Here is a 21,079-nt window from a genome sequence, read left to right on the forward strand (position 1 = left end):
AGCAGTTTCAGTACAGTATCATGTATTAGCCTGTTTTAAAACTTCATTAAAAGTAGCTTCCTATTGAAAGGCACACTTGTCAGAAAATTACTCTTTATTGTAGCAACTCTTTTTATAATACAGTACCTATTTCTGTAAGATTGGTTATCCACACCCTAATTGAGGCATTCTGCCATATTGTTTTTCCTCATTTCAGTACTTCTTCAACCACCACCACAGCGGCAGCAACACAACCAAGGATTCCCTGGCGGCGCAGTTTTCACAGCTGACCCACAAGATCTGGTGTGGCAAGTACTCCTCCCTCCGCCCAGTGGACTTCAAAGATGCCTTTGGACAGCAGTGGAGGGACTTTAGGGATTATAGGCAGGTGGGGCAGAGTGCTGGATTTTTATATACAGTCCTTTTTGTTTTTAGAGCAATTCATGACATCTTTTTCATTTTGTAGGTATCCTAATCCAGTTACTCTTTAGTTCCAGGAGTTTGGTAGTACCATGTAATAAACAGCTGATACAGTTTTCAAACTGACAAACTACCTCTCTTTACTGGGCATGTGGTTGATTTCATCCAAGGATGCTACAACATAAATGCATTCCAACCTGTCATCACATTTGGATGTACAGTAGAGTACTATGTGGCTGGATGACTGAAAGTAGTAGTTATTCATTACAGATTATATTGTAGCTAGTATTTTAACCAGTACCATAGAAATTCTATAGTTGAAGAGTCTTGCTGTTTAACATTATCTTAGCTTTGATTACTCACAGACTTAAGCCTTGGAGATTATTTTTGATATGTATACTTTTTAACTTGATTAGATGATGTATGTTTACTGTGATGCTTGAGAAGCATAAAATATTTCCATTTAGCTTTATCATGATTCATTTATGTGTTCCTGTATCATTCATTACTTTAACATTGTTTTCTACCACCAAATCATTCCATTTGGTTTGGAATGTTTTTCTTTCTTCATACAACTGCATTAACATCATCATTTGAAAATCCCCATCTTGTCTGCACTTCATATGTTAGTGACACTTTTTCACTATTGCAGCATGACTGTCAAGAGTTTGTGACATTACTGCTGGAGACACTACGCAAGCAAATGTGCCTGACGGATGCAGGAGGGGGAGGGGGTGGCAATAAAGGTCGGGTAGCTCAGCAGTCAGTAGATGACGGTAGCAGCAGCAGTAGAGGCAGCAGAGGGAGCAACCGGTCCTGTTCCAGCCCCTCCCCACCTCAGTCCCCTCACTGCCCCTCCTCACCCCAGTCACCACATTGCCCTGGATCGCCCCCACAGCTGCCACACCTCCTCAAGCAACCCCTGGAATTACGCAGTGACTCACATGAGGTAATTTTATAGTGGCCACAAACATATTGCCTCTGTGTCACCCTGATGTTGTATGATAGGGTAACAAGGAAGCAGAAATTTTATGTCCACCCCCTCCAGGAGATGGATATAAAATTTGTCATAATCTTTCTAGATTATCAAGAGGACAGGAAGCCACTGATAGGCTGCATAAAACAGCAAGCATTAGCTAGAATAAAATTATTGATTACTTACCACGTCTTGAAATGGTAAATAACTGGTTTTGGCATTTGGTGTAGCTTCCAGTCCATAAAAAGTATAATTTGCATCAAGGACAACCTCATTATCATACATGGGTATTTTGTTTTGAAGTTGTGGCCTCATCTGATTTAATTTGATTTGAATTTAAGAAGTGTTCATTGTCTAATCATAAAACATCAAGTAAAGTAGAAGAGCCTTCAAAATGGTCATTTATTGGATATTTTGTGTTACCTGGTATGTAGTAAATGCTGTCTTGACGTGCATTTTTCTTTACAGTACTGATGCCATTATTTGAACAGTGTTAGCAGTTGATTCCCGGTTTTCTTTTGAGGGAGTTTTATATACACTGCAATATTAGTTTAAATTATGATTGAGGGTCTGTGATTTTTATGGTTTATGAAATGATGTATGGTGTCCTCAGCTGGACACTTATATTAGTTTCACTTATATTTATTTTAATTTTCATGGATCTCACTTACATGTATGAACGTTGGGGGTAGGGTTGTGAGAGGCAGATCGAAAAGATCCAGGATGAGGTCATAGTGTGACCTCAGGGATAAGGGACTGAATAAGGAGGCTGCCAGTGATTGAGCAGCATGGAGAGCCACCACAAGGTGACCAACGCCGATGCATGCAGGCTTGTTAGAGCCTTTATAATTGATAGCAGTTACACCCATGAAATACCTGTAATGGAATTAGAATATGGATAATTATGCATTTGTGGTTCTGGAGAGATTCATGACTTTAAAGTCTTGAGAGTTTTGGCCGATATAATGATAACAGGTTTCATTAAATGTTGAGAAGTAACTATGGTCCTTTCACCGCAAGAAGTCTGTTCAGGGTGGGGCCCACCTGGTGAATCACCTCTAGCGATGCTGCCAAATCAACCGTAGTACATGCCTCTCTCTCTCCTATTTCCCATCTATGTGCTATTTGAAATTGTTTTTTTATATTCTGTATATAATAAAGGAAGCTATATAGTACATTGAGTATCACGTTTTAGAATTTTAACCGATTTGAATGAATTCTATGACACATGGCAGGGCTTTTTTCCCATGTTGCCACGCCGAGGTCGGCGAGGGACCCAGGGTCAGAGAGAGGATTAGGCCTACAGGGGAAACCTCTTAAAAATAAAATGCGCCTAGACTTTTACCTCATAGGTGGTGTGGAAAAAAAGGTGAAAATAAATAATAAATATATACACTATAAATAAATAAATATATATATATATATATATATATATAGAGAGAGAGAGAGAGAGAGAGAGGGAGAGAGAAACAGGTGGGATGGAGGTAGGTAGGGAGAGTGATAATCCGATAATTGGTGGTCAAATTGGCAACGTCGCACTCGGGGAAATCCCAACTTCTGCCACACCCTGAACGGACTTCTTGCTGCGAAAGGACCATAGTTGGCTTTAGCACTTGATTTAGCTCCTAGTCCATAAAAAAAATCAAGTGTACCTTGGCTAATCTCAGTATGGGGATTCCTTTTAGAGGAAACGTGGAGTGATTTGACCGATGGTTGATGATGATGATGATGATGATTGTCTTGTGGTGCAGGAAAGTGTGGGCCTGGACAGTGGCGGAGCTTCTCCCAAGAGCAGTGTGTCTAGCAGTTCTGTTGACGCTCACCTGATTAATCTGCGACTCCAGCCCATCCCGGAGGAAGTACGACGTATTAACACCTCTTGTGATGACCTCTCCCTCGCCGGCACCACCAGGTTAACATGCCTTGTCTGCTGAATTTTTGTAGTTTTAGGGAGATTTCACTTCATAACTGATTAAAAAAGGCTTGATTATTTCACAAGGTCAGCCTCCCTCTCCTCACAGATATTTCTGGCCATTGGGGGACTTCCTGACTGATTATACTTCAATATATATGTGCAGTGGTCATGCCTCTGAGGTAGAGCTAGGATTGCAGGACTGGGTGATGAGTGAATCAGTATTTGACACCTTACAACGAGGCATACAGTTAGTCATCCCCCCCCCCACTTTTTTTTTTTTTTTTTTTTTTTTTTTTTTTTTTAGCTCACTTCATCCCTAGGTGGGAGGAAGAGGTTGAAGTGATGATGATGATTGTAATGATGGTTGTGGTAATGATGCTATCTTCCACAGTTGTCACGATGCTGAGAGCGTGACATCGGACATATCAGACCCGGCAGAGGTGAGCGGGAGTCTGAGCATGCGTCGGTACAATCAGCTCGGGGGTGGGGACGTGTGTGATAGCTCTGACTGTGATATCAGCACCACCACCTGCAACCTGGTGCCTCCCAGCCGCCTCTTGGCCCTTCACTGTGATACCTCATCCTCCTCTTCCCCCCTCCACACCTCCAACAACCTCCATGATTCATTGAGGCAGGAGAAGAATCTGTGTTTGATCTCTTCGCGAGGGGACAAGGTGGAGTCAAGTGAGAGCATGTGTCTCGGGCAGGTGCCTCATGCCACACTTGTTAAGCTGGAGGACATTATGAAGGAGACAAAGACTTCTAATGTGAATGTTTTAGTGAAAGATAATCCAGCAAATAATGAATTATTATTTGACTCTGAAAAATATGCCAAGTTTGAAAAATCAAGACTAAAAAACAGTGTAGATAACCTGTGTAAATCTGGAACAAAACGGGTAAAGGAGGTGAACCTGCTGCACGAAAAGCGGGGCTACCACCCAACTGCAGATGAGACTATCTCAGATTGTGAGGAGGGAGAGGAAAGGGATGAACTGGCTATCAACAAACGAATCCGCCTAGACGAGAAAAATATCCAGTACGAGCTGGAGAAATATCAGGTGATGGCGGGGGAGAGGATGGCGGACAGCTCAACTTCTACCTCAGGGGGAGAGGGTCACATGGCCCCAGCGCCCTCAGTCTCTTCTGGGGAGCAGAGGCAGGCAGACCTTTCCTGGCGCACCTTTGTGGGCGATGCTAAAAGCACTGTAGTAGACACATTTTATGGACAGTTTAAGAGCTCGGTATGTTAATTTGCTTTTGCAGGTTCTTGCAGAAATTTTAATCTCATGCATTGATATTTAAGTTCCTGAATTACTAGTTACTTTTTTTTGTTGAGATAAGAGAGTCTCTACCCCATTTTGTTTTGGGAAGTTGGTTTGGGATGATGATGGTGATTTGCTTAAATATCATATAAAGATCATATGGCAATTACCTCCAAACTTCAGTATGATTATTTTGCATTGTAAGTTTATACATCCAAATCATGTATGTGTTGCCAAAATTTTTATGCAGCTGTGTATTTCCCGTTACTGGTGTCTGATGTTATTTTCTAATCAAGAATACTTAAGTCAGTTTCTTCACTGGAATTTATTTATTTATTTATTTTCTTAAGTACATACAGTAGATACCAACACCCAAAATTGCCTTACTGAGTACTGTATTCAGGGTATCTCAAAAGTAGGCTTGTATATTATTGTAGTCTAAAGCTACTAGTTCATATTGAGTGTAATGTTGTTTGTGTGAGTTGTAGATTACTTTGTATTTCTTTTGCCCTTCAGTTGGTGTGCTCTGCGTGTGGTCACACCTCAGTCAAGTACGACCCCTTTGGGACACTCTCCGTGCCTCTCCCTTATGCTAATCAAATTCAAATATGTAAGTGTGCTTAGTGGTGGTAGGTGGGGCGCTCACCATCCACTTACTCGAAGTAGTGCTGCCTTCGTGTGTCTGCCCTTTCCTCTCCTCCATCCATCTTTTCTTTCATCCTCTTCTGTCTTTCTTTCCTTCATTCTTTCCTTGTCCTTCTGCCTACAGGTGACTGTACACTCCCTCTTCAGTCTTTCTTTCCTTCCTTCTCTCCTCTTCCTTCTGCCTGTGGGTGACTCTATACTGAGTGACCAGCCAAATGGTTTCCTGTACACCAGGAAATCATTTACTATGCTGGGTGGTATGCGATAGAACCAAATTATGATGCCTGGTGGTTTAGTGGGCAATTAAGGTGCTCCAGTCCCCAAGGGACAGTTGGGGTTTTATTGCTCATGTAATGCAGCTCAGGAATGAGTGAGGCTGGTCACTCTCATCTTAGCCTAAATGTCAGGACCAACTTGCCTAGTCCCTGGTTCCCATGCTCCACTTAGGGCAACATAGGATTGGATGATGGATGGATCCTTCATCTAAACATAATGATGTAATGTTGGGCTGAATAAAAGAGAATAATGCATAGTGAGCTTCAGAATTATCAAGCACGCAGCACCATTAGGTTCAGTTTCTCATGAAGTGTCATAGAAATGATGGATTGGGTGAGAGGTCACTGCCAGAGTCAGTGATTCAGTTCATTTCCTGTATGGATGATTTATGTTCTTTTTTAAGTCACACTCATTTTAATAGGAATTTGGGTTGGAGTGATGATGATGCCCACAGTAGTGTAAAAGATAACCCATTACAATTACCTAATGTATCACTTACACAGGTGTGACATATGTGGGCAGCTGTGGTAGCCTGCCAACACGGTACCTTCTGACACTCTGCAAAGTATCTTACGTGAGTGACTTGAAGGCAGCTTTGTGTCGGCAAGCAGGACTCGCTTCATCAGATAACCTGGTCATGGCGGAAGTGTTCGATAATCACATTGCCCGTATTGTGGTTAGTCTTCAATCCTATGTGTACATTTGCAGTTAATAATATCACTTGACTTTTTTAGCTGAACAGTTATGAACCTTTAACATACGGTACTCTTCTGGGAAGTTTAATGGGCTTCAGAGTTTGCATCACTGGATTTCCGAGGCCATTGCTCAGTCTCATTTTTGGTAGCTATTTATCACTTGTGAGTGAATTTTTATGTCCACAGCTGTATTCTTTGATCCATTTAATTTAGCATGACTTGCATTTCTCTCATTTTCATGCTTTTTCTGTTTCCGAAGTACTGCATGCTGTAGAGTAGACTGTAAATGCCTGTTAAGGGTAATATTATCAACCACTTGTTATTGTTGCAACCCTAGGCTTATCTGAATGTGAGCCTGGAAAACTGCAGTCTAAAGTTGCCTCATGCAGTTTATCAACCTCCTTGCAGTGGATAGGGAAGGAGCAGAGGCATGTTTATGTAACTGGGCAGCTCTGTTGCCCTTGTACAGTGTATTGGTGCCACAAAGAGAAGGCATTCTCTGCCAATGCAAGAGACAGATGTGAATTTTTCTAGTAAAGTTTCTCCAGTATTCTACTTTGTGAAAATACAGGATTTTATTATCCAAACATTTGTAACAATTTAAGCTTTTCTTATTGTAGGTGTAAGTTCACTATGCAGCATATGTTCTTGTTTTAAGTGCTTAATCTTTCTTTAAGTAAGCGTTGGTGTGTTGAGTGAATGGCAGTGAATTGTGTGAGAAGGACTGGGAAGAACTTCAGTACTGTATTTCCATATGAGGTTGGAATGAGGGCCAACATCTTATGCTGATAAGTTTCTTATCTTTCACTCGCAGACTGTTTAGGATACTGTACCTAGAAGTAGAGGGTACATGAAGCTGCCATATTGTGTAATCCATTAGGGCTGGCATTTGGTTTTGTTAGTTGTGCAGAGTTTGGCAGGACACACTAATTTGGGGAAAGAAGTGTACTTTCTTTCCTTTTTGTCACTCATTTGTGGTAGACCGTTCCATTCCATTCTTTTGGTAACCATTGCTTGCCCATTCTACTTTTCGTAGTAATATGCCATGATCAGCATTGTGCCAGTGTTCATTTGTGCTGCAGGTGTATGTTATTTTTAGTTTTTTCTTCTCAACCATTGCTGTGCAACAAGGCATGCTTATTATGAAAAGAGCATCTGTTTTTATATGCAGTATTAGATTAAACACCATGACACTTCCTTGTGCCTCATTATATATATATAAGGTCAGTGTTTGAGCAAGTTCTGGTTCTTAGAATTTTAAATTTTTATCATGTGTGCATCTTCAACATGCATATATTTTTACTTCACAGGAGGATGGGTATATGACAAAATTTCTGAATTATAGTCTGCGGAACATATACGCCTTTCATTTGCCGCCACCCCCACCAAGTCTAGAGGAGGAGGGACCCCAGGTGACTGCTGGGACCTCCAGTGATAAGGTGAGAAATATAACCATGTGTTTGCCATATATATAATATTGGTCCATTGCCCAGAGTATCCAAGAGCATTCAGCTTTGATTTGCTATTGGGAACTCATCAGTGTTGTAGGTGAGTTGTTTTTCATAATTTTAAGGGGTTTCTTGTCTGATCACTTACCATTCATGCTGCATCAACACTTCAGTGCAGGGATGTCCTGATGCCTCTGGTGATTAAGGTCTGGCATTAGCCAGAAGTTGGAAGTTGGACTTCATGGGATAGTGAAGTCTTATGCAGTAGAATCTTGTTGATCTACATATCCAAGCGTAGTTCTGTCTGAGATGTATTGATTATCTTGGAATGTTCTGCAGATGTTAGCCATGACCAGAGAACATCCAGACCTTTCTGTCTCTGCTTCATAACAAATTTTTCCTTAACATATCACTCTTCACAGACTATGCCTAGTCCTAGGAAAGATGTAGACATACACAGTTGTCACTGCAGGGTTGGAGGGTGTTGGTAGGAGAGGGAGCAGTAGTAATAGAGGTGATGAAGGGGAGGAAGCAGTGAAAAGTCTGTCATGTATGTCATCCACCTTAACTTGGCAAGGTTTTTTTCCCTTTACTACAGATTTTCTGTAGGTCAGTGGTAAATAGAACAATTCTGTGGCTGTATATCCTTTCCATAACTTTTTTTTTTTTTTTTTTTTTTGCTGTATTCTAGTGTTAACCATTTTTTTTTTTTTTTTTTTCTACAGCTTAACATTCTAGATGGGAGGATGACAATTTTAGGTCATGTTTAACTGAAAGGAGTATAGTGAAATGACATAAACAGTTTTTATTGCAGGGTGAGAGAGGCAGCAGCAGCAGTGGCGGTGATGGAGGTGGTGGCAGCAGTCAGTGGCGGCCATGTAACATCTGTCTGGAGGAGATGTGTCAGACTGAGCTCAAGACACACCATACCTGTGAGGATTGTCTGCTGTGTGATGGATGCATTGAGGTATGCTATTGAGAGTGTAGTGTTTGATTTGTATATATGCTATTTTCTCATTTCTCTTCCTTTTAATGTCTCACTTTGCTTTATTTCATTTATTCTTTCTGTTATGTCTTTTCTCTCCTTTCTGTCTTTTCTGTCTTATAACTTCTCATTTATTTTTTATCCTCTCAGTCTCTTGCCTTCTCTTGTGTGTGTTCTTTTTGTAGTAAAGGTATTAAAATATTGGGCCTAAAAGTGAATGAGAGTCTGGCTCATTCAATTGGGCAAGCTTTGATTAATACTATATCTCACCCTGTCAAGTTTTTCTGGCTCTCTGGACCCTACCCCACCCCACCTTGGAGTGGGCAAGGTGGTCTTGATGATGATGATTTATGATGACGATGACGATGTCCCATATTAACTACACCTTCTGATTTGTATGGGTCCAAGACGAGGCAGTCGTAGTTCACAACATTTAAGGATAGTTGACTTGCCTGTGCCCACAGTGATATTTCACAACCTTTAACTGTAATAATTTTTCTGTGGCTGGAGCAGATGTCTTGCAAGCACCATGGTGGAGACAGCTTGCCGTGCCCTGTGTGTCAGGCCTCCCTGACCCCTGCTGATCTCATCGCTGTCGAAAAAAGGAAGATTGAGAAACCAAAGGCCAGGTGAGACTATGGTAATACTTAGGTTTTGTTGTGGAAAATTATGATAGTAATTATATTAGTTGAGAATTTGGTCAACCTTTGTCCTATCCTTTTTTCTGGGGGGGAGGGGCAGCCATAACTCCCTCAGAATGTGATTGCAACATGTGTTCAGGTACTGTAACTTGTTCATTGAAGTTCTATGTTGCTCTTTTCACTTTGACACATTTTGCCAGTGGTTGCACCTCCATGTTTCTGGAGGTCTTCTCATTCATCACAGAACACTCATCAGTTAAAAACTTTTTTCATTCTCTGTCTGCATCATATTTGTTAAATATTGATAATTAATTACTTCATTGGTAAAGTAAGTAAATGGTAGTTTTTTAATTTTTCGGCATTGGTAATAATGAACTTTTCCTTCCCCTCACACTAGTTTCTATATCCTCTTTATTTCATTATCCATTTAAATGGCATTCCTTTGCATCATCTTCACCCTGACCTACCTTATCTAAACTTTAGTTTTGCCACTGTACCACTTCAAACTCCATATATATGAAACATTAATAAGTTGCACATATTCAAATTAATTGTAATTGTTAGTTAATGTAGTGTAATGCTTGGATGAAAGATGAGTTACTTATTCACTAGGAATAAGCAACTACTGGTACCCTTTTGTTGACTGTGATGTAGTGTTTTATGTCCTTATAAATAGTATTCCACCTTGTGTAATGAGAAGTAGATGTAGATGATAATGAATGCCAGAATTGCTTTCGAGTGTTACTGTAATATTTTCCAGGATCCTGCGTGTGCCTCTGGTATTCCGTTTGGACCAGGAGAGTGACAACAACAATAAGCGGTGTATGAGACTGTTAGGCCACCCAGCTCTCCTCCCACTACCCTCCCGCCTCAGCCCCACCACGCTCACCAACACCCTTGCACCAAGAATACCCTCTGGTGCCACCTACACACTCCTCCTTGTTGATGGCAGGGTGAGTTTTGTATAGAGGAGGGAGAACTACTGTACAGTCAACAGAAGAAGGAAGTTGGACCAGAGGTGTAGTTCTTGTATTTCAGCCCCTTCAGTCTGATGCTGATGAGGGGCCTATATGTGCATTGTGCAGACTAGGTAGAGATAAGCAGTGGCAGCATTCACTCTGGAGCCAAACTTCTTTCTGTTTCTTCTCCACCTTGCCAAGGGGAAAGACCCTGTTGAAATGCTGTCTACCACAAGGAGGTGCTTGTTCCTTGCTGGCTGTATGCTCTGTACTGTATGTGTAGGATGAGTCTACCAGCCAGACAGACTGGGATTAAAGAACAGCAACAACAACAACCCCTTCAGTGTGGTGAAGTACTTTTTCTTTTTCTTTTGGTACGGTCAGGTGACGACCAGGTGATTGTATTGAACTTAAGAAAGATCTTTAATACTGAAATGATTAAATGAAGCTACAATTAACCACTCCAGTACCAAAAGTATCTCACAAACTGAATATTGAGTAATTGTCTGGAGATGGCAAAAATAAATTATAAAATCACTGGATTGAAGGAGTTAATGGGTATGATAATTTTGCCTAACTTAAATATTGGTGGATGACAGATTATTTTACTGAGTGAATTAGCAGTTATTTCAATAGGACTGTATTATTTCAAAGGTTTGGTTTGTCCTGTGTTTGGTAAAACACTGGGATTGTTCATAAATTTTACTTCATACTATATAGTAATAGGCTGGTTAAATATTATGAGTACTGAGTTGAACAGTCTGTTCATGAATATGAATAGAACTCATTAAATTAGATATTTTTTTTCATAAACTGAGAACTTTCTTATTCATTTTTGTTTGTGTAACTACATGTAAGTGACTTCTTTTATTTTTAATGAAAGTCTTGTAGTGCATTTTTGTTATGAATCAGCAGATTTTAATACCAAAAGCCCTTAGTGGAGTAATTGTTTAACCTGTTTGTGTTCCACTTTTCACCACTGTTTACCTGTGTTTATCTTGGGAATAGTTTCATTCATTGATGAGATTAGATAGTGTCATAATCCTGCAGTATATTAATACTTTAGTATAATTACAGTTTTGCAATGGTACCACTTAATTTTGTCCATCTTAGGAGGAGTCAGATTTTAGGTGTATAAACCTAAGCTCATAACAACACTTTAACAGGGGTACAACTGCTCACGGTGCCTCTTCTCATCACACTGCCGTGGTTGCGAGGTGGTGAATAATGGTGAGGTCATTCTGCAGGCAGGGGATACCCTGTGTGTGCGGTTTACCCAGCTATCTGCTGTACACTGTCAGGCCCTCGCCCACACTGAAGACCACCCCTCCCTTAATGACCTTAGGCAGAATGTTCCCCTTACGCTTTATGACTGTCTCCGCGCCTTCACACAGAGGTACAGTAGACTTTTTGACGATTTTTCTGCACAGGCATGGGATTAGTTATGTAGTCAGGGACAGAAGTTTGCCCATGTCACTGTGTTTACTTCACACTTAAGGCATGTCAATCGCTATCTCTCTTATGCATAACATCAGAGGGAATCATCTTTGGGCAAAGAAACATCCAATCATCCATCCATCATTCAATCCTACGTAGCCCCATGAGGAGCGTAGGAGCCCGGGGCTAGGCATGTTGGTCCTGACATTTAAGAGGAGAGTGACCAGCCTCGCTCATCCCTGAGTGTTACTACGTGAGCAACAACACAACCAAGAATTTTAGTCTTCAGAGGTGGTGAGAAGTAGAATAGGTCAAATTTTTAACCAGACTTTTGTTCCTAATATAAATAAGGCTTCAATCCTCTTGTGATTCTTGCACTCTTTGTGAGGGAAAAGATTTTCAATGACTATCCCATCTTATAACATGCAAATTTGGGAAAGGAAGTTGATGATGTATATAGCAGTGCAAAACAGCATTTACGAGAACTGGAATATAAGGTACAATGGTTTTTTGTAAATATGATACTTCAGGTACGAAATTGAAGCCAACCAATCACGTGGCTAGTGTGTGCAGGTGCCACATTCACGAAAGTGGATCATCAGCTGGAAAAAAAATGAGTATAGTTATGTCTTTATGTAATCCCTTCTTCATTTTGTGAATATACCAGTCAGAGCATTTATTATTTGTGTTGGAGAGTTCAGATTGGTGTAATATGTAGAAAATATATCTTACAAAGATGGAGAATAAATTGAGGTTTTATTTGTGATACCGGAATAGAACTTAAATAAGAATACAGTATACATTGACAAAGGCAGGAAACCATTTTTGTTAAGCATGCTAAAAACTATGCAGTATGTGTATCGTATTTTCTCAGTATGGTTGAGATTTGCCAGTGGAACTCATGTTTGTAATACTTTATGACAAACATATCCTTAAACTTAGTGACCTAATGTTTTAATTTTGTATTATATTACAGTGAAACATTAGAGGAATCAGATTCATGGTTTTGTCCAAAATGTGAACGTAAGCAACAAGCGACTAAAACTATATCTGTGTGGCGATACCCTCCCTACCTCATCATACATTTAGAACGGTGAGTGATATTAGTGTACTGTACTCTGTTATTAGTTTTTCTTCTTTTATTTGCTCCTATCCCCTTGTGTATGATATTTTTGTATATTACTTTACTGCCTACAAGCACTCTTAGTAATGTTTATCACATCACTGTGACTATATAGTTTGTATTCAGTTATTGATACCACAAGACGGTCTTATTCCTCCTTAAAAGACATTTTGAACTTAAGAAGTTAGATATGGCCTTCATTAGCCTTCATTAACACTTTCACATCAGGCAGCACTTCAACATGCCACCAAGAAAATGTCGCAGCCACTGGGCGGCATGCATGCATGTTTTGGACTTTTTCTATTTGCGTGCTGGTACTAGGGCCCAATAGTGGTTCACATATCAGGAGGTGGGAGTACTAAGATGTGTCCATCATGGAACGACTATTTTATTGTCTGTTATTTTCGTCACTTACCAGACGTATGTCGAAGTACCGTATGTGGTACGAGATGTATCCGCTGCCATGGCAGCCTGCTTGGATCTGATGGAAGTGATGTCTGATGACTTAGATATGTTTTCAGATGAAAGTGTGAATGAAAATGTGGATGCTATTATCATCATCATCCAGTCCTACATTACCCCATGAGGAGCGTAGGAGCACGGGGCTAGGCAAGTTGGTCCTCACATTTATGATGAGAGTGATCAGCCTTACTCATCCCTGAGTGGCATTACGTGAGCAATATACCCCAACCACCCCTTGGATATAAACCTTCAGTGGCTCAGTCCGATTGCAGCGCCTTAATTACGCACTAAACCACCAGGCGTCAAAATTTGGTTATATGGTTACCACCCACCATAGTAAATGGTTTCCTGGTGTACAGGAAATCATTTGGATGGAGGAGAGGAAAGGGCAGACACCCGAGAGCAGCAATTCATCGAGTAAGTGGATGGTGAGTGCCCCCACCTACCACAAGTGTGCTGTTTAAGACAAAAAAAAAAAGCAGCCGCTTGACTTATCATTATACCGAATGGCATATGTCTGGCAGTGGAGGAGCTCTAGAATCACAGGTTTTAACTGCTCAAATCACAGGTAATTATTTTTATTATTATTATTATTTTTTTTTACATTGTGTTAGACATCATTTTACCCAGAAAATTACATTCTATTTTTTGGTTTGGGGGGTGGGGATAGGGGGTGGATGGTGGGGGTGGTTGGGGGGCAATGGGGGGTGGGGAGTGGTGGGGGGCGAGGGTTTAGGGGTTGGTGGTGGGGAGTGGTGGGGGGCGAGGGTTTGAGGGTTGGTGGTGAGTGTGGTTGTGGGGGGCTGGGGTAGGGGAGGGGGGAACAGTGTGGCGTGACCGCATGTGCGGACACCCGTTTTTTTTTATCCTAGTACCCTTGGACAGCATAAGCGGACACCCGTCTTGAGGGGTTATGAGAGCTATGCCACACACAAAATGTTAATAACAGTCTCCCTCAACAGTGACTTTATTTCAGATGTTCTCTTGCTACTGTCAGGTAGGTAAAACCTCTCATACTTAAAGGGGTTTAAATATAATAGACCTGTTAAAAGTTAGCGTCATAGATATCTGTAATTCAGTCTGTTAGTTTGTCATCTGGGTATATTTGACAGTTCTCCAGATTTTTGCTTATGCCTATTATTTGATGTTTGTGGTGCAGATGAGGAGCATTGGGTGGTGCTGTGCACCTTGCATGGAGTATCAGTGGCATCCACACAAAAGCCAGACCACCTCATGTTCCCTGCATCGTGCCAATGGGAGGGACCTTGGTCCATCCCTGGCAAGGCGATATCTACTACAAGGGAGTGCCAGATCCCTACACAGTGTATGTACTGTACTGTACTATACTGTACTGTACCCAAAGGATGGCCTCACAGAAGCTCTTGCATACTCGTGGTCATTGGATCCATTCAGCCAAACAGGCCAGGGATAGGCAATAACATCATCTTGATGTTTGTACCCATTATCTTTCACTGGTACACTACAGGCAGTCCTCATTAAGTTACTGCGTAAGTCCAGGATGTGTTCTGAAATAACACAACTTTTACATACAAATGATACTAGAATTTCAGGGAAACTGGCAGTCAAATTTGTAGGTAGTAGTGGAACTTTAGTGGCCAGCTTTTCTCTAATGAACTCTGGACTTAATGTCAAAGAGGCAAATTTAATTGAGGACATCCTGTACAGTCATGGATAAGGATATCGTTCCACTCCTTAGTTGAACAGTTAAGAAACTCTCACACAGTAATCTGAAAAATCTGTTGGACCCTGAAGATTGCATTACATTACAGTACAGTCAATCCTTGAGTAATGCGCGGTTAAGTATAATGCAACAAGTCATAATCAACACTGGGAAAATCTTGAACTTTCGTGGAAAATGTCTGCTGGTCTGGCAGTGCATTTTGAAATTCGCACGTGGTGACATCACCTGCCAGACTCGCCAAGATTGGCTGGCTTACATCCGGGTACCTTCACCTCCGATGACTTGCACCCTGGTGATGCCGCTGCACCAGATGACAAGGTCAGCTCTATTGTTTCTGCCCTGGACTTCGGAGGATTCGACTTTGATGTTGAAGAAGCAGCAGCATCTCAACAATGACAACATTGGGGGTGGGGGTGGGGGCGGGGGCAGGGGCAGAGTGCCACATAGCTGCACATCAACAACTCATGGATACCCAACCTAACTTTTGTTTTTGTTAATGCTATTTTAATATCATTCATGTTCATAATTACAATAGTTATATCTTTCTCAGTGTTTTACTTGAGGGTGGATATGAGTGAGGGGTAATTTATGTGGGGTAGGGTAGTAAGTACAGGTAAAAGGGAGAATTTTGGAAAGTCGCCAGACTACATTGTACCTTTGTACATGCAGACATATTGTTTGAGTAATGCGTATTGGAGAACCATGGTCCTTGTCCAGTCCACATCATCCATGACACTCGACGGTTGACTGTACTTAGCTTTGAAAGTCATCGTTCACACTTGTTATTTTTTAGAATTTAAAATACTGGTCTTTTATGTTTCCAGATCTGCTCATTACTGTTTGAGTTTCAGTAGCAATAATTATCATTTTGATAAATTTTTCAGGTTCTTGTTCCATGGTACAATAAACACGAAGCTGGACGACAAGGTGATATTCCCTCTCGATGGTCTGGATCTCTCCGATTATGTGGCATGTGAGGCCGACTCTAGTCAGCTGTACAATCTTTATGCTTGTGTCTGTCATATGGGAGGTAAGCTTTATGTTACACTGTTCAGTTTTCATCTGCTTTCTGTCTCTTTCCCCATGGGAACATCAGGTATTCCGAAGTATTTTTATTTTCTGTATCCAACTTGAGGCATCAGCCAACAGTCCCATCCCATAGGTGCAGCAGTCCTGCTAGATGCCATGCATATTCACGTCACCACCTCAGCACTAATACCCACCATTCACATTGAATGCATTTTAGAGCTGTTTCATTCAGGACTGATGTAATGATATTAGTGGGGGTGTTTCATTTGACATATAAGTGAGTCAGGATGAGGTGATGATGGTGATTGTGAGAGGTAACAATGGAACTTTAGTAAGAAGTCATTTTGTAATTTTCTTTTATATTAATTGCAAAAAGGGATATAAAGGCTGATATAATGAGGATTTACTGTATTGTTTTTGTAGTTTTGATTAGGTTATGCATGTACTTATGATCATTATGTCAACAGTGGCACAGGCTGGGCATTACACAGCGTTTGCCCGGAGTCCAGTGACGGGGGAGTGGCACTATTTCAATGATGACTCTGTGACGCGCCAGAAGCCACGTGAGGAGGAGTACACCACCGCCTACCTTCTTTTTTACCATAGACAAGGTGCTGACTCCTTCGTGTATCCTAACCCTTTCATTATGGTATAGGCAAATTTCTTTTCTGATTGAATCTGTACGCTACACTAGGAGGCATTTCAGTGAATGTCACACTACAGAAGCCACGTGAGTTGGCATAAACCTCTGTCTGCCTCCTGTTCTACCATAGAAAAGGTAGTAACCTCTACTATAGCTCTTTTGAAGTCCTGTTTATTTTATTTTGGTTACTGAAAGAAATTTGTTTATGTTAGGTAGGACATCACTTGTTGAGGAGGATGAAAATGTTCTCTGTAACTCTTTTACTATTAAATAACTCTTTGAAGCAGCTGCATAAAAAATCTGCGGTTCATTAGCCAGAATAAGAGATGAATGGCTTAGTTGTAGTGAAAGAGTCAACACATAGAATATACTGTAAACAGTTTCTTGAACTTAGTGAAGTTCATTGAGGGTTAACTGGGATAGAATGTCTAAGGTCATTGGCCACAGTATATGGTTCATTAAGACAGCTTGTAACCCATTAGTTATGTTTTATTTAATTTATCATGGGTAGATTTATGAGAAAGAAAACTGAGTGGGATGAATGAAAAATATTACAATTCCAGTATGGTATGGTAAGTTATTATTTTTATTTTTATTTATTAATTAATAATGTTTTTTGTGGATGACATATCATGTGATCTCAGGTTTTCAGTGGACTAAAGAAATAAAGTGGGATGAAGTGACAGGTTTCAGCTCCAGTAACAGTTACTGTAGGAGGTTTATTTTTCAGTAGTATTTGTTGTTGCATAATTGAAGTTTGGCAGCATAGTGTGTGTTGATACAGTATGTGTGTTGGATAGGATAGTGGTGATTTATTTTCCATTTTGTGTATCTATCATCCAGTCTTTCCTGTTTCTGAATTTTACCCACCCCAGTTGAAGGAAAAGAAATTGGGTCAGGATGCTGCTTACACATATTTCCATCTATCATTTATCTTTTTTTAAAGGCACAACAAAGTAGTCCTGGGTCCCACCACACCCGATGGAAAATTTCTAGAGTAGGTGATGGATGGATTACTGTATATTTAATATGTAATCCATTTTTTTTTTTTTTCTTTTTTAAGGCACAAAGTTTGATCTCAGCCTGCCCCAGCAATTTGCCTTCGAGGAGAGCGGCATTCCTAAGACCATGATGGACGACTGTGAGGCAGAGGTTGGGTGCAGCAGTAGTGGGGTAGATGCAGGAAGAGAGAGTCCCACTGTTTTCATCGGCCCACTTCCCTCCTGGGGCAATGAGGAGGTTGGGGATGAAGGGGAGGTTGTGGAGGAAGAACTTGTACCCCCACCAGAATTCCAGATTAACAAGATCATTGATAATCTTAGCGAGGACTGTGACAAAGACAGTGCGATGGAGGAATGAGGTTCACAATGCTTAGGCCTGAAAATTATATTAGTTTCAGAAATTAAAGCAGTGGTTTTCAAGTTAGTGGCTCAAATGGTGGGGCTGTGTGGAATTTGGAATGAGTAAGCACTGGTGTTAGGACTAGGTAAAATATGGAGTGAGGGAGCACTGGTGATTTGTGATGAAGACAATATGTTAGTGAGTTATTCTGAACACAGACGCTGGAAGTTTTGTCGTAAAGTTTGTGCCAGACTTTAAGCAACAGAGTTTAGGCAACATGGCAGATAATTGTGCAGTGTGTGAAAGAGGATATCGGCTTTTAAATGTATGTTCAGGTATCTTCACTTCTAGGGATATGCCATTATGTTTTGGGACATAACTTTAGGTTTCACTGCATTGAATTTATCTGAGACTTAACTGTTCCATTGCATACTGCAGTTTTTCTCATATTATTTTATATGTGCTGGAAGGTCTCTGTGAGTTTACTGAAGAAATAATAAAATCATCTTTGTATGTGTCCTTGTCAGTGGTTATTGTCATAAAAAAAATTATAAAAAAATTCACATTTAAAATGTATTTTCTCTGACATTCATATAATTGGTAGAAGGTAATTACATTGTATAGTGAAAAGTAGTATTGATTGGACGTGAAATACTTTAATTTGGATCACTGCCTCCTGTTAATTAAGATGTACATTATTAATTGGTCTTTACAAGTGTATATCTGCTAATTGTGTCTTGTGTATGGTTTAATTAGTGAGGAGGCATTTTGTCCCAGCCACCGTAGTTGAACTCTGGGATTGGACATAGGGCAACAAATAGAACTAACCCCTTTTAACCCAAGGATGTCTGTTTTAGTCTTGCTACATCCAGATTAATTTATTCAACTTGAGTAAGTTTTTCAGATTGAATGGGTTAGATACAGTCTTCAGTAATCTCCTTCACTGTTATGCTTCTATCGTAAGCTGAATTAAACAGTCTGGTCATAGGAAGCAGAGATTACAGGTGATATCCTTGGGGCAGAGGGATTACGTAGTGAGTGCCGGTGTTTCCTCATCTGTGATAACAAGAAACTCATGACTTGCTTGGGAGGAGTACAATGTGAGAGATGTTGTATGCCAGGTTTGATGTCATTGTCTTAGTATCCAAGAGCTGTGCAGAGTCCTTTGTTGTGATCTTGATCCGAGGCTCTGAGTATGGTCTCCGCTGTGATGTTTTTTTTTTTATTATTATTATTATTTTTTTTTGGTACACTTAGTCTTTCACTTAGGTATTATGAGCTTTAATTGCAAGATGAAATTTATTTATTTACTGTTTTTTATAGTGAAATTTAAGTGACTCGGTGGGAAGTTATATGTACGGTACCAGCATACCTTTTTATTTCATGTGTGATACCTAAGAAATGTGTACTGCAAGTAGTTCAATGAAGATGGGGTCTGTGTGTCAAGTAATTCAGAGGTGCTGTACACTGTTCACATTAACTTGGCCTAAAATTGCCGTCTTCTTAAATGCTGAATTGTAGCGAGGTATTTACCCTAGTACGGTACATAACACTACTTATGAAAAGGATGCAGACCCATAGTACTGTATTGTCTTTTGCTGCAGTTGATATATGGGATGTAAACTTCAAAAAGTTTAAAATCCCTACCAAGTTAAGGTGGACCAAATATGGTTTATCAGAGGCAGGCAGATGGAGTGATGTATACTTTGTGGTACCTTAAGCAAGATATTTTATGTATAGCAATTGATCCTTTTTTTTAAATTAGTGTCTTTGCTTTTTTTTTAAACAGTACTCATCTTTTGTATTCAGTCTGGAGAGTTTGTGCAATACAGTGTACACTGTTGATTGGAAAATATTTATTAAACAGAAAACAGGACTGGTGTTTACCTGTTTGGCTTAGGGTCTTGATTAGTACCCTTCCACCTTCCCCCATTTTTTTTTTTTTTTCTTCTCTCCCTCTTTCTCTCCATATAGAACTGTTCTTAAGGTCTTGTAGATAGTTTTAACTCTGGATACATCACCACTGACATATGCAGTAAACTGTGTTTCGGACTTCTTTCTTTAATCTCTTGAATCTGATAGTACTGTATATATATTGTTTTTCATTATCATCTAATGATTTTGTTCACCTATAGATTTTTTGGCTTGGGGGTTAGAGCTTTCCCATCCTTCACAGAAAGACTTCCCCCTTGTGACAGTAAATTGTCCTTTTTAGCAGGACTAATGTCGCTGGACAGAGAGGGTTAGGCAACAGGTAAGTGGTGCTTGATGAATCTCCGGATAGTAAGATAGCCAGTCTGAGTAATCAGACGTTTCTGGACAGTATTTGGATCTTCACTCATAACAGGTCTCTAGAATGTAGATAAAAGCTGTCTACTTTGTTTTTCAGATCTGTCACTTACATAAAGTTTTTGTTTGCTTTTGTTTACATTCAAGGACAAAAGTTCACTTGCTGTTTAATTGCCTATCCTTCGCACTTAGGACATCCTTCATATCTCTGATACCCCATTTAAAACAGATATATCTCTTGGCAGAGAAACATGCCAGTTCTCTCTCAGTATTGGAATACATAGGCAGCAGAGGAAAGTGAAAAGCAAAAGAGATAATAAGTTAGGTAAAATTTTGTCCTTGATCATACAAAAATGTGAATATGGTTAGACTGATAGTTTGGATGAATGCATTTAGTGGTACCCTGTGTTACATTACAGTTTGTAGCCTCTCCAACTTCTGCAAAACACCTTGCCAAACTTGACCGGCCTTCAAGTATGTTTTATGCAGCATAAGTTTGATTATTTAAATGATAGATTAGTGGTAGGCTACCTGTTGGGGTTGATGTCATGTGCCTAAAGTAGGTTCATATCCCTGAGAGGTTTCAGGAGATTTTTCATTTATGAAGTCTGTTTACAAAGTATTTGACCTTTGGCTCTAAGAGAATATGTAGCTAACCTGTTGAGCTAGGACACTAATCCCCCTCAAAGTTGGTCCCTTCTGACTTGACACGCTTATCCCAATGTTCTTTCTACTGTTGGTTTTCTCCTTTTCTTACTGGTTCCCCCTCAACCTCTGCCTCTTTGCTGCACTGTTGCAGCTTTATCTCTCTTCTTTTGCTACTTCAATGGCCACTGCTCCTCTGAACTATCT

At 40.3% G+C, this 21,079-nt stretch overlaps 1 protein-coding gene across 1 annotated transcript in view; it reads left to right on the forward strand.

Annotated features, from left to right (window-relative positions):
• The window catches only part of LOC145402624 (uncharacterized), a 28,990-nt gene extending 9,182 nt beyond the window's left edge, over positions 1-19,808 (forward strand). Inside the window, exons 6-20 of the mRNA XM_080274617.1 lie at positions 197-367; positions 1,052-1,348; positions 3,127-3,287; positions 3,682-4,531; positions 5,069-5,162; positions 5,977-6,149; positions 7,479-7,607; positions 8,431-8,583; positions 9,115-9,230; positions 10,003-10,195; positions 11,368-11,597; positions 12,615-12,731; positions 15,810-15,955; positions 16,422-16,565; positions 17,661-19,808. Coding sequence (XP_080130743.1) covers positions 197-367; positions 1,052-1,348; positions 3,127-3,287; positions 3,682-4,531; positions 5,069-5,162; positions 5,977-6,149; positions 7,479-7,607; positions 8,431-8,583; positions 9,115-9,230; positions 10,003-10,195; positions 11,368-11,597; positions 12,615-12,731; positions 15,810-15,955; positions 16,422-16,565; positions 17,661-17,956 — 3,270 coding nt within the window. The 3' untranslated portion in view covers positions 17,957-19,808. The remainder of the gene's footprint in view (positions 1-196; positions 368-1,051; positions 1,349-3,126; positions 3,288-3,681; positions 4,532-5,068; positions 5,163-5,976; positions 6,150-7,478; positions 7,608-8,430; positions 8,584-9,114; positions 9,231-10,002; positions 10,196-11,367; positions 11,598-12,614; positions 12,732-15,809; positions 15,956-16,421; positions 16,566-17,660) is intronic.
• The last annotated feature ends 1,271 nt before the right edge of the window (positions 19,809-21,079 follow it).

The sequence above is a fragment of the Coenobita brevimanus genome, chromosome 58, assembly GCF_032717465.1.
Source record: "Coenobita brevimanus isolate Jiangsu-jjx chromosome 58, ASM3271746v2, whole genome shotgun sequence".
Lineage (NCBI taxonomy): Eukaryota > Metazoa > Arthropoda > Malacostraca > Decapoda > Coenobitidae > Coenobita > Coenobita brevimanus.